Raw genomic sequence first — 14,466 nt, forward strand, 5'->3', positions numbered from 1 at the left:
ATGTGAGAGCTACAGGAAGTGGGGTCTACTCCCCTAGAGGGACCCTGCTGAGATTCCAAACACTCTTGACAGGCAGAAAAATAGAACTAACGTTTTCACTGTCATTTTGAACTTCCAATCCACCCTTCACCCCTTGCCTGCAGAGACAGTGAGGGGAGGCCCAGGAGCAGTGTCCCCCATCGCTGTGGAACCAAGCTCTCTGTCCCTGGCCCTGCAGCTGGAGAACTGCTAGAGCCGCTTGCTTCCCAGACACAATCCCATCTCCTGGTTGCCCCAGCCCGATACCTGAGAACTGCTAGAGCTGCTTGCTCCCTAGGCTGTGATCCCCACTCCTGGTCCCCCTGGCTCAGCAGCCCAAGAACTACTGGAGCTGCTCGCTCCCTGGGAGGTTATCCCCTCTCCCAGCACCCCTGCCCAGCAGCCCAAGAACTGCCAGAGCTGCATGCTCCCAGCACCCCCAGCCCTGTGGCCCAAGAGCTATGAGAGGATGGTCAGTTGAGGGGGAAACCACACTGGAGTGGGGGCACTTAGAGGCAAAGGGCATCAGCAGCAACAGCGGAAACAATAACACTCACACCCCCAAGGCTTTTCTGGACAGACACACCCTGTCTCTCTGGGCAACCAGAGGAAGCCTATTCGGCCCATCTTCTCCGGTGGCAGCCACTGCTGGAACGGATCTGAGATAGACTGTAATATAGGCATGCAGAGCCGGCAGACTCCCAGGGCAGGGCTGAGCCAGAAGACTGCTTTACTGAGCCTAAGATGCACCCAGACCTCAGGGGATCATAGCTGAGATAAAGGCAGGCAGGCAGAGGCTAGAACTGACAGCTGAGAGGGAGCTCTAACCATGTCTGCCCCCATACAAACTGCAGCTAAGACTGGGTCTGATCTGCAGGGGAATAGCCAGGACAGAAACAAACTCTGCAAGGTCATGCTGTTCTGCCAGCAACATCAATCAGGGGTGGGGCTGGAACTGAGTGAACTGCCCCAGCCTCCATTAAGCACTCGAGGTTGTCAGGTCTCACCACTCTCTGCCAGATAGTGGCCAAGAACAGCAGCCTGGCTGAAGAGACATAGATCTCCCTCTGACTCAGGCAGGCGCAAACCCCTGGGGCATCTTATCATTGAGGGGAACTTGGTCACAGCCCTGTGGGGTTGCCAGTGATTGGGTATGACAGAGGTGCAATGTGGGGAAGGAGGCATCAACCTTCCCAGACTAGTTTATTTGCTGGGTTGGTCCTTCTGACCGCATAGAGCACTGGAGTGAGTCATACCTGAGCTGCCAGCAGATCCCTGCTGTCTAGTTGCCAGAGATCTTTTGAACTCCCCCACCTGAGACCAGTGCTGACTGGGACAATTAATTTGGACCTCTTGGATTGGGCCAATCATCTGAGGGACTATCCAAAGTACTACCTGGGTGTGTGGCTGTGGGAAGGTGTGATTTTCCTTTCCCAATTGTTGCCTGTGGGGGGCAGGGTGACTTAATTGCTAGTATTTCTTCACAACTGAGAATTCAACCTAGAGTAACTGATTTACTAGGGCAGAACAGAGACCAGCTGAAAACAAGACAGAGACACCCCCACAACGCCAAGCAGGCCCCCAGTTTCTCAGGCCGTAGCACTGTACATGTCCTTGGCAAAGCTCTAGGAGAAACGATACAGACACCATTCCAGCCTTTGGGCCATGAGCTAGTTAATCACTACTCTTGGAGCTCCCAACCCAACTTCTCCTTATCTGCACACCTAGCCAAATGGTGTAAATTCAGCATGGGATAGAATCAGTGGAAAAACTCCAGTAACATGAATAACCAGAGTAGATCAAACCCCCACCCCCCAAGGAAAGACATGGCAGATGCAACTGAAGATCCTATCCATAAACTGATGGTTGAGATGTCAGAAATTGAGTTCAGAGTCTGGATAGCAAATAAGATCAACAGAATGAAGGAAAGAAGGGAACTAGAATTTTAAGGAATTATTCAAAAGATGTCTCAAGAATTCAAAGATTTAAAGATGAAATGACCAAAAATTTTGACACATTGAGGCAAGAGTTTGAAGCCCCCAAATATCTGAAAAATATGGTAGAATTCCTCACTAACAGAATGGAGCAGGTAGAAGAAAGGATCTCTGACATTTAAGACAAAGCTTTTGAACATGCCCAAGCACTCAAAGAGGAACAGAAATGGAGAGAAAAAATGGATCATTCCCTCAGAGAGCTCTGGGATAATTCGAAGAAAACTAATATTCGCTTTATAGGAATCCTGAAGGTGACGAAGTTACTTCACAAAACGCAGAAGCTCTTCTTCATGAAATAATGAAAGAGAACTTTCCAGACATGCCAGGAGATTCTGAAATTCAGATAGCAGACAGTTTCAGAACCCCAGTATGACTCAACCCAAATAAGACATCCCCCAGGCACATCATAATTAACTCCACTAAAGTTAATATGAAAGAGAACATTCTGAAAGCAGCTAGATGTAGGAAAACCATAACCTACAAGGGGAAGAATATTAGAATGACTACAGATCTCTCTGCTGAAAACTTTCAGGCTAGAAGAGGGTGGTCATTGACTTTTAATCTTTTAATCTCCTAAAACAAAAGAACAAAAATAATATTGTCCTAACACAATAACTAAGAAAATGACATGAAGGCTATGTTAACCAGTTGGATTAAAATATTTTAAATTGTATATAAAAACAGCACACTATACCCCACGACTGTATTAATGTACACAGCTATGATTTAATAAAAACAATAAAAGAAAAATTATTGAAAGAAGTTTTTTATGCATTTTTTCCAGAAAGATATACTTTATATGTACATAGAAAATAACAAACTTTTAACCACCTCCCTAAGGTATGAATATTATTTCTGCCTCAGATATAGCCAACAACATCATTTTCCCAAGTGTATGGTATGAGGGCCAAATGTTGTTCTCTTTAAGTCTATGAATAAGCAACATAGTCTATATAAAAATACCCAACTTGCTTTCTATGAAAGTAGAGATTAATGGAAATATGAGAGTTGTCCAAAAAGTATCCAGCCATATAATATACAAAATAGTATTAACAATGGCTGGATACTTTCCAGATAGCCTTTGTATACTTAAATAAGACAAGATGGAGAATACACAGAATGAAATCCAATTTTTTTTCTCCAGAAAAAAAGGAAACAATTTTTAACTGACAGAGAATAAAAACATGCAAACTTCCAAAATATAGGCATATAGGAGGACTGACAATTACATTCACAAACACATCCTAGGCAAAAGGGCTACATCCCTCAATGCTGAGTATCACTATGGTTACCAGATGGCCAAGGGGAGTAGTTTGAGGATGACCACAATGAGATTCAGCAATGAGGGATGTAGCACTTCTTCTAGGATGAGTTCGTGGACTTAATTGTCTGGCCTCGTATTTACGCATTTTTATATTATTATATCAACGCTTGGCTTACTGAAAGATTTGAAAATATACAAACACATTTAAAGTATTCTTGTGACTGAAGGAAATCTTTACCCACACCATTCTGAAAAATATCGGTGACATCATCCTTTTCCTCTTCTCCCCATCAACCGTAACTGTAGTATTATTTGCATAATACTCTTTTCAGAGGTAGCTCAAGGGAAACTTGTGTTAAATAGACTGAGGGAGAACATATAATTTCATTTCCTATTTCTGGGCTTTAATTCAAAATATAATGTTGCTGATAGAGCTCCTGAAATCTTATCTAAACCCGTTTATCATGAAATATCTTATGATCACCTCTCTTAATTTTTCCATTTCCTTATCTAAGTCTTTTGGCATCATTCATATAAGACTCTCTCCTTGCCTTTTTTCTTTTTTTTTGAAAGTGTCTCACTTTGTTGCCCAGGCCATCCAGTACCACCATGTCAGCCTACTTCACAGCAACTTCAAACTCCTGGGTTCAAGCAATGCTCCTCAGCCTCCCAAGTAGCTGGGACTACAAATACCCACCACAATGCCTGGCTAATTTTTCTCTTTTTTAGTAAAAGTGGGGTCTTGCTTTTGCTCAGGTTGGTGTCAGAACTCCTGACCTCAAGTGATCCTCAGGCGTTGGCCTTCCAGAGTGCTAGGATTATAGGTGGGTGCCACTGCACCCAGCCTCTCCTGGATTTTTTATCCTCTGTTTCTCTGATTTAATTAGGTATAATAAAGACATAAAGACCTAGGTACCTTATGTTTGGTATAGTTACTAAACAAAATGTCATGTTTTGTAGTAAAAAGGTATCTGGTATGTGAGCAGAATTATAAGCTCTCTTAAAGGGAGTGTGTTAAATTACATATCTCTTATCAGCTTGGATCTTGACATCAGGGGCTTAGGAATAAAAAAATAACTCATCAACCTAATCACTATTTGTATGGTTCATCTTCTCATGTTCTATCTTGTTCTGTGGAGACTTTCTGCTCTCTCTGTAAGACCTATGACAATGATACGTACGTGGCCATGCCTCAGGACATCTGCATAATTAATTCATATAGAAGAATTTTAAGACAAAAAAATCCGAACATAAACTTTGAGTAGGGAGAGAAGTATGATGAATGCATTGTGAAATCTGTGTTTCAAAAGCTTGAAATGTTAGGCTAGCTTATCGGGACTCCCTCACTGGAGACAATTTGGAAAATCATAAAGAGAAGTTTGTCCTTCAATCTCTGAGAACACAGCAAGGAAAAATATAAGTGGGAAGAGGACAAAAAAAAAAAAAAAAAAAAATAGGAGAAAGGTGATAATGAAGAAGAGATTTTTCCCTATTTTTTTTTCTTTATGCTTTGAGGCAAAGAAGAACAAATGTGAATTTCTTTGGAAAAAATTAATTTGGCCTAGTATTAGTAATATGTTTGAGCTATATTTGATGTAAACATGCCACATAATTTATCATATGACTACACTCCAATGACTTTTTCTGGAGGAAAAAAAAGCATTAGTTATTGTTTGCAATCTAATATTTAATTAAATGAAATTGGTATATTACCTTTATCAACAGTTTTCAGCTTTAATGAGATTTTGCATTCTTGATCAAACTCACTAAATTCAGGACAAACAATAGGAACTGTGCTCTCTATCCTTAACTGGTATTCTTTCCCATCTTCTGATATGGTGCTCAATTCAGGCTGCAGCTGGTATAAGAAAATACATAGAGAAGTTATGTCAAAATAGAATTTATTTCTCAGGCATATTTTTGAATAAGCATTTTCTCAACAGTTCATCTTTTGCTAAATGAGCTGGTAATAAGTACTAGAATTTTTTATATTTTATTTTACTATATTTTGTTTTATTTTTTATTTTATTTTAGAAATAGAGACTTAGTCTATTGCCCAGGCTGGAGTGCAGTGGCCTGATCATAGCTCACTGCCTCTCAAACTTCTGAGCTCAAGGGATCCTCCTGCCTCAGCCTCCTGAGTAGCTAGGACTCTGGGTGTGTGTCACTATGTCCAGCTATAAAGCACTGGAAATTTTTTAACTAAATAAGGCCAATTAAAACCACACCTATAAAAGTATAGGCAAAGCAGAGAGGATTACAATGAGCTGCTCTGAGGTTAGACCCAGTCTGGCTCCCTACACATGCTGCCTTTGTTATCCTGGTTCTGTGATGGCACTGGAGGCTGGAGAAGAAAGAATGATTCCTATTTTCTTCTAAGAGTCTGGTTATTCTTAGGGATTAATATTCACCATCTCAATTAGAAATTTACATATTTTAATCAAATGATTGTTATTATATGAAATATCTCAGCTTATTTCTCAGCTTCTGAGCAACGACTATAACATGGGACTGCCCATATTCCAAGGTCCATCCTTTTTTGAGGCAGAGATATTTGTATGCAGCCTCAAGTCTTGGCTACCTCTCAGAACTGGTGTTTCTTAGTACTGAATATTCTCCCCGTAAGCCTATTTAGAAATAGTATGTGGGGGCTAAACATTGGCTACTGACATAGTTTGCTGAGTGGTTACCAAAGGAGAGTAAAAGTTCCTGTGTTCCCACAGCTTTTGACCTATGCTTCCCCCACACTGTGCTTGTGCTACTCTGATCACGTGGTTCACTCTTCCTACTCCTTCCCTGTTCACTGTGGTACATACATGGACTTTATTAAGGGCCAAGGTTTATCCTGGTCTGTGTCTTAGTCTCACAATCTATCAATGATCCCACCTCATCTTTTAACTAGGAATGATTCAGGTCAAACTCTGATCCATGGGTGTGCAGCGCTGGCCTGCCTGGACTTTGTGATATTCCCCCATCTTCTTCCACCACTCCTGAGTTTCCTATCACCTTTGCTCATTTGCTGGAACAGCTCATTGATTCTTGAATCCCAGTGCTGCAAGCAACAAAATGCATTGCCTCGTTTAGCTGGCTCAATCATTGCAGTCCATAAAACTCAGAGCTCTGGTATGTGTATACCATGGAGTACCACTTAGCCATAAAAAGAATTAATATCTTTTGCAACAATTTGGATGGAATTGGAGGCCATTACCTCAAGAACAGGAAAATAACACATGTACTGTCTAACAATTTGTAACTAATTGATGGGCACAGAAAGAAGCAAACATAACTGGAAATCACAAAGACAGAAAGAGGAAGGAGGGGAAAGATAAAAACTACCATACAGGTACCATGAACACTATGCAGGTGACAAGGACACTTATAGCCCTGACTAAAGTATTGCAAAAGTTATGTACATAACAAAAATATTTGTACTCCCTTAATATTTTGAAATTAAAAATAAATAAAATTCTCAAAGCTATATGTCACTCCTGCTCCAGTTAGAGGGTTTACTACTTTGACTGCTACCTGTTTTGTAAAATCCATTCTAACTAAATATCAACACACTAACTTTTAGTAACATGGTAGAATAAATTGTAGGAAGAGAGCTTTTGTTTTATTCTCATAAAGAAATGCAAGTATATCCCAAATTCTGTTCATTAACAGGGATCCTCAAACTTTGTCATGCATTAAAATTATTGGGATTATTCCTTAAAAATAGCAACTCATGGACCGCAACATTCTGAGTTAGTGTGTGATGAAGCCTGTGATGGGAAACATAATTTCAGAGGAATTACCTTTCTGATTCATCCCCAAGGCTACTTACCTTAATGCCTGCAAAAAATTCTTGGCTTTCGATGGCTAAACTTTGTATGTGTGGTTTCTCCAAGAAAAAGACAGAAGCACTACAGAATATCTACAAATACAGTTAACAAATAATAATTTAGTAATACAATTTCAGAGAAAAAAATGTGTAAATGTGTAAATTATCATCTTTCAGTTCTTAATTTTAATAATAGTGCATGAGAAAATGAAAGAACTAAATAACTTAAAAACTTGCTTGAAATTTGAGAAAAATTCTATCATTGTAAAATATTACTCAAATCTCAACATAAATTAAAGTGTAGTAGGATTCATTGTCAAGATGTAGTCAAGAGTGGATAAAGCTATCATTATTCAAAATTATGTTTTCTAGAAATAAGTTCATCATTTTAAAATAAGAATGAAGTATATATTTATAAGGATTCATCAATAATAGCAAATCACTAAAATAAGATATGCATAGAGAGTCACTAAGATTACTGATTCATCTAGTTTATTAGAATTAACACAGTTGCCAAGGGAAAAAAACAAGAACTTTAATGCTTTATATTATGGGGACAAAATCTACTTTTAGGGTATAATAAAAAAAGGTATGTTTAAAAATCAATACATTCGTGACAAGAATAGAAAACTCAAATGTTTTTGAACATACCCTATCTCCAAGTCTGAGATTTATGCCGTCAAGTTCTAAGAGCGAGAATGCCTGAACTGTGGTCTCTTGTTTCAGTTCCTCTTTGATTTCTTGGGAAGAAAGTCTAGACCAAGCTATGAGAAATCCCACTGAGTTGTTTGTAGGGAAAACATCAAAAGTACATCTACAGAAAAGCCTGGACTCAATCAACTCCACTGTGACCTCTGGCCTTCCTAAAGGTGAAGGTGGCAAGGAGGCAGACAGCTGACCTGATGGGAGAAAATGCACAAATTTTACTGGGAATCTTAAAGAATGGAGAACGGTCAATGAAAAAATGCTCAAAGACTATAGCTCCAGGATTTATCCTAAGAAAAAGCAAAAGAAAAAATGATTGTTTATAGCAATCAAAAAAATAGCACATCACATGGTGACCCATAATCACACAAGTATTGACAGCCAATCAACTTGTCAGCTCAGCAAGGGTGTATTAACGCATGTCGTATACCAGCCTTTGAAAATAAAGGTAACTTACCTTTTTTAAAGTTTTTTTTTAATATTTTTTAAGCAATTATTCTTTCAAAAGATGGAAGAAACAAATAAAACTAAGGTTTAGCAAATTGCATTTTTTGTTGTAAGGAAAACTAGTCACAACTGTAAAAGCAAAGGACTTCCTATTTTCTGCTTCTAGTTTTATCATACAGTTAAAGTAATCACTTCTCAGGGCTGGAGAAGCTAGTCACTGCAGAGGTCACAATACTGTCTTAGTGAAATACATCAAATGTTAAAGAGCAGTCTTATTCCTTTCTTTTTTCTGAGGTCAAAAATCTTTGAAGTTTTCTCTAGGAACTCATAGAAAGATTTTAAAGTTCTTAATTCAGGTCATTTGAAAAATTAAATCTGGGGAGCTGGAAAGTTTCTAAATAAGTTTTGTTTCATTTTGTTTTAGAAAAAAGAAAAATATTTGAGTAACAGATTTTAAAAATAAAATTTTCAACTTTCTAAAATGTACAATTTTGTATTATATACAGATTAATTTTTTGACAATCAGAGAAATTTCAGCCTTTCAGCCCTATCATGTAGATTTTTAAAAATTCTAAGACCTTCAGATCTCTTCTGTAGGGAAAATATATGTCTAGGTTTTTACTTCATTTTATTTTTTTAATTTCATAATACTCAGGAGGTATAAATGTTTGACATTACATTGATTGCTTTTGTAATGCCTGCACCCCAGATATGGCCATGCCTGTCACCCAAATAGTGTTCATAGTACCATTAGGTAGGATTTTTCCCCTCTCTTTTTTCCTCCCCACCCCTGCTTACTTTGCACTGAATTTTACTTCCCTCTGTGAACATGTGTGCTCATCAGTTAGTTCCAATGTAGTGTGAGTGCATGTGGTGTTTGTTTTTTCATTCTTGAGATACTTCATTTAGGATAACATCCCCAGTTCCATCCAGATTCATCACAAAAGGTATTAATTCATCTTTTTTATGGCTGAGTGGTACTCCATGGTACATCACTTTGTCAATTCAAATATTATTTGGCTATTCTCATATAGGGCATGGATTTTCTTTATGATGTGTATATATTTTAGCAAAATCACTTGAATAAATAACAAATTTCAGCTATTTAATACTATTCGGAATGGGGAAATTAACTGGGAAAATACTGCTGTACAATTGTGGTAGCAATAGTTGAATTCAAAAATTGTGGGTTAAGGTCAACAGAAAAAGGTTCATAATAAAATAGAATGCATAAAAAAGATGAATTAATACCCTTTGAGACAATCTAATTGAAATACCCTTTGGGACAATCTAATTGAAATACCCTTTGGGACAATCTGAATAGGAATTAATTCATATTTTTTATTTTATTATGAATATTAAAGAAGGGGTCTAGAAAAATCCACTTGCAATTAGAATAGGGCATGAAAAACTCAACTCAGAGCAACTTATTTTAAATATTATTATAAAAAGTTTTTTAAAAGACAAAGCATATTTTTAGACACAGTAGCTGAACATTATATGACCAATTCTGATTTACTTTATGACAAAATAGTTTATTTTACCATATAAACCACTTTAATTAAATATTTTAACAGTTTCTCTTTCATTTTAGAATATCAGATTTGGCTAACAGTTCTCATGAAAAGGTCAGTGGTTCAATAAATAATTTTAATTTCTCTCAGTCTTATAGGTAGATGACATACATTTTATCACTTAGACTATTTATTTTGAATTATTTATCTTAAGGGAGTTTTCTTAATATTTTAAATTAAATTAAAACATAAAAAATGTAGAGAACAGAATATACACGTTGAAAGGAAGATAAAACTTTGACCACCTTAATAATGTTCATCTTTCAAGACTTACTTGGTACAAATGCAATCATTCCTTAAAAAGAAGAGATTATACAGTACAATCTGCTTTTTTAGCTACTACATGCCATGAAGATAAACTCATGTCAATGAATATATTCCTACATTTTAAAGGTGTTTGCAAAATATTTTGTCATTATTTATATATCATGCGTATTGAATCAATCAGAAGTTATTGGGTATTTGCACTTTTTTTTCCAGATTAGAAAAATTCTATAGTAAATATTATTCTTGCATCCTTCTTTAACTACTTCTTTAAGATATATTTTTGAAAGCAGAATTTCCAGGTGCAAATAAACGTAGACTTTTAAGAATGCTGATATAAATTGCCGGATTTTCTCATGAAAGATTCTACCAATATACATAGTATACACATACTAACTCTCTGTACATCTGCCAACTCCAGCACTATTTTTTAAGAACAATAAATTTGTTTTTATTTTTGATATCCACAAGACTATGTCTATGTCAAATATTAATATAATTCAATAACTAAAACCATAGAATATAAATACCTGTTGAAATTACTAGTTAACAAACACATAATTTAAAAATAAAATGTACTACTTACGGACACAGTCCCCTCCCATTTCAATTTCATCTGGGCCACATGGGTGTAATTTTACATCAGGAATAGCTGCAAAAGGTAAGGATTATTTGTATATTCAAATGGACATCAAGTTATAAGTCTACATATAGCAAAGGTGACAATTCCTTGGAGAAGTACAGAATAAGACTTTTCTTAGTTGTTTTTATTTCTTTTTATAAAACACTTTTTCTCTTTTAGAGATGAGATAAAATGGAGGTGACAAGGGATTATATTTCAAAATACTCTTAGCTTTCATATCTTGTTTTCTAGATTTCAATCTGCAATACTAAGTAATAAAACACACTGACAATATCAAATGCTGCCAAGAGTATGGAGCAACAAGAACTCTCATTGGTTGCTGGTGGGAATGCAAAATGGTACAATCACTTTGGAACACAGTTTGGTAGTTTTTTTTAATAAAACTAAACATACTCTCAGCATTTGAAACAGAAATCATGCTCCATTTTACTTACTTAAAGGAGTTTAAAACTTCTTTCTTTTTTTTTTTTTTTACCAGGACCAGGTTCCAACCCACCACCTCTGGTATATGGGGCTGGCGCCCTACTCCTTTGAGCCACAGGTGCCACCCAAAACTTATTTCTTTTAGTTTTAGAGTAGTGCTGGCCCCACAGATAGTCTCTTCTTTCTATTGTTCCATAATAGTTGGTGTAAACTTTGTATTATATCCTCCTTAAATGTTTGAAAGAACAACTGAAGCCATCCGACTGAGGGTTTTGTTTGTGAGATGGATTTATAGATACAAGGCCAATGAGGTTATCTGTTTACTTTTTGAGTGAGTTCTAGTTGTCTGTATATTTAAAGAAGTTTGTCTATTTCATCTAAGTTGTCAAATGTATTGGCATAGAATTGTTAATAACAATTTTTTGTTGTTGTTGTAATATCTGTAAAATCTGTAGTTGTTGTGTGATATTGATAATTTTCTTGATAGTAGTAATTTGTCTTATCTTTTTTCTTTACTGATCACAGTGGCTAGAGAATTATTTATCGCACTGAATTTCTCAAAGAACAAGTTTTATATTTCATTGATTTTTCTGTTATTTTTGTAGGTTCTATTTCATTGATTTCTATTTTCATAATTCCTTTTTTTTTTTTTTGAGATGGAGTCTCATTTTGTCATAGTGTCTCAGAGTATCAAAGCTCACAGCAACCTTAAATTCTTGGGCTTTAGCAATTCTTTTGCCTCAGCCTCCAGAGTAGCAGAGCCCGCCACAACGCCTGGTTATTTTTAGAGACAGGGTATTGCTCTGACTCAGGCTAGTCTGGAACTGGTAAACTCAGGGAATTCACCTGTCTTGGCCTCCCAAGTGCTGGGATTACAGGCGTGAGCCACCACACCCAGCCTGATAATTCCTTTCATTTTCTTACTTTGAATCTCACCTGTGCTTCTTTTTCTAGTCTCTAAAGATATAAACTGAGGGTCTTTAATTTTTAGCCTTTCTTGTTTTCCAATACAGAAGCTTAGTGGGTTTTAATTTTAATCAATTTCAATTTTTATCTAAGATTCTAATGTCCTTAATTCAAGGTCCAGAATGTGGTTTTCATGGTATGTTTCATATGCACTTGTCAGAAGTGTCTATGCCAGTGGTTCTCAACCTTCCTAATGTTGCTACAACAAGGAAAATAATTTTATGGTAGGGGGTCACCACAACATGAGGAACTGTAGTAAAGGGTCGCGGCATTAGGAAGGGTGAGAACTATTGGCTTATGCTGTTATTGTTTTCTTGTGTTTTCTCTACACATCATTTAGATTAAGTTGGTTGGTAGAGGGTTCTAGTATCCACTTTTGCTGTTCTTATTTTTACATATTCAATCAATTATTGACAGATGTTGATCTCCAATAGTAAATTTAGATGTGTTTACTTCTCATTACAGATCTATCAACTTTACTGTATTTTCAGTCTAGATTAAGTACATAAACATTTAGAAATATTCTCTTATTGAATTGAACATTTTATCATTAATAAATGATCGTTGTTTTTCCTGGTAATATTCTTTGCTTTCTAGTCTACTTGGTCTAATGGTAATATAACCACTTAAAGTATTTTGTATTTAGTGTTACTTTGTCCTGACACCTTCTACTCACTTTTTCTTGTATTTGAAGTGAGCTTTTTCTAGAAATCCTATAGTTAACTCTTGCTTTTTTATTCTATTGGACAATTTTTACCTTTCAATTGGTGTGTTTACTTCATATTTATTTTGTACATATGATTGATTATGTTTAAATCTACCATGTTGCTTTTTGTTTTGCCTTAGCCATGCTTTGTTCAATTTTTCATCTTTTCCTGCATTTAAAAAAAATGAGTATATTTTATGATTCTATTTTATGCCCCTTTCAGACTGATTAACTACATTTTGTTTTATTTTAGTGGGTGTTTTTAGGGTTATAAAATACATCCTTAACTTTTACTAACCTACTTTGAATGGATGCAAGGCCACTTCACATGTACTTACTATAAGGACCCAAGTAAATGGCTAACTAGATATACAGAAAATGCAAAAAAGTGTATATTTTCATTGATTCTTCTTAAGAAATAACATAACATACATATATATATATTCGTTATAATGGCTTTGAATCCAAGTATGATCATGAATTAATATTTATTATCTTAGGGCCTTACAAGATCTCTAAGATTAGATAAATTATATAAATGTAAAAAATGTATACACATTTTGACAAAGGAAAAATTGTATTAAAATTGTAGCACTTAATATATAGCAATAACAAAAGATGAATACAAGTCAAGTGCAAATCACATTTAACTTCTGTAATTATAGAGGTGCTCAAAGTATGTACACAATATAACATATAATACATAGATACCATCTCTTGTAATGTGTATACATATTTTGGCACCTCCGGCATATGAACTTAAAATTAAAAAATCTTCAAGAGAATAGATTGTTAAAGTGAAATTTTATTCTCTAATTTTTGAAGTTGGTGATTTTTCAAATAAATAATATGACTTCTAGTAAGATAAGATATATTGGCTGGAGGCACCAATATTTGTAAGTAAAAACAGCATTTGATAGATGGCCTTTGAAGATAGAAAGACAAGCTTGAAAATTCTAAAATAGTTATAATATGGCTTTTTCCAAATAAGCTCCTTAAAAGGAAGTAAGTGTCAGTTAGCAAAGCTTTCACCTTTTGAGCTTTCTTTTTATCCTGTCTAAAGTGCAGATAAAAAGGCTAAACCTGGGTCTTCATCCTGTCAACATGAAGGAATAGATTAGCCAATCCCAGAGACTTCAGCCTGACATTGTAAAGTGGCCAATCACCATCAGTAGGGAACATCTGCTCCAGATACTTGGTAAGCAAGACAAAGAAACTCTGAGGCAGATGAAGCCACTTTTGTTCTTGTCTGCTACCTAGGCGGTCTAATTCACACTCTAAATGTATTATAAGGCAAGCTTTTATTGGTCAATCAGAGAATAAGTCTGCTCAGGAACTCATATATTAAGAATAAAAAAATAACAATTCTCTCCCAGAAATTCCCTATCCTTAATTATTTGGAGGACTTGAATATAGAGAATAAAAGAAGTAATTTTGAAAACTCAAGGTTGAGAAAATAAGTGGGAGTAATAACATTAACAAAACAGGAAGCATACTTTAAATTCTGAAAGTGTGTCATACAATGCTAATCTGAAATATTATTTTTAAAATTCAATATAAACAGTAATATTTCTGTTTAAGTGATTATTTGCATTTTGTAAGTTTTGTTTTCATTTTTTTTTTTTTTTCTTTTTTTTTTTTT

The 14,466-nt window shown here is 35.7% G+C and overlaps 1 protein-coding gene across 1 annotated transcript in view; it reads right to left on the reverse strand.

The window, feature by feature from the left end:
- Positions 1-14,466, reverse strand: part of VWDE (von Willebrand factor D and EGF domains) — a gene marked incomplete at its 3' end in the record, with an annotated part of 85,195 nt that overhangs the window by 39,474 nt on the left and 31,255 nt on the right. The window contains 4 exon segments of the mRNA XM_023519458.1: positions 4,990-5,134; positions 7,100-7,189; positions 7,748-7,995; positions 10,673-10,738. Coding sequence (XP_023375226.1) covers positions 4,990-5,134; positions 7,100-7,189; positions 7,748-7,995; positions 10,673-10,738 — 549 coding nt within the window.

This window comes from Otolemur garnettii, unplaced genomic scaffold (genome assembly GCF_000181295.1).
Source record: "Otolemur garnettii isolate 467f Iridium unplaced genomic scaffold, OtoGar3 scaffold00005, whole genome shotgun sequence".
NCBI classification, from domain to species: Eukaryota; Metazoa; Chordata; class Mammalia; order Primates; family Galagidae; genus Otolemur; species Otolemur garnettii.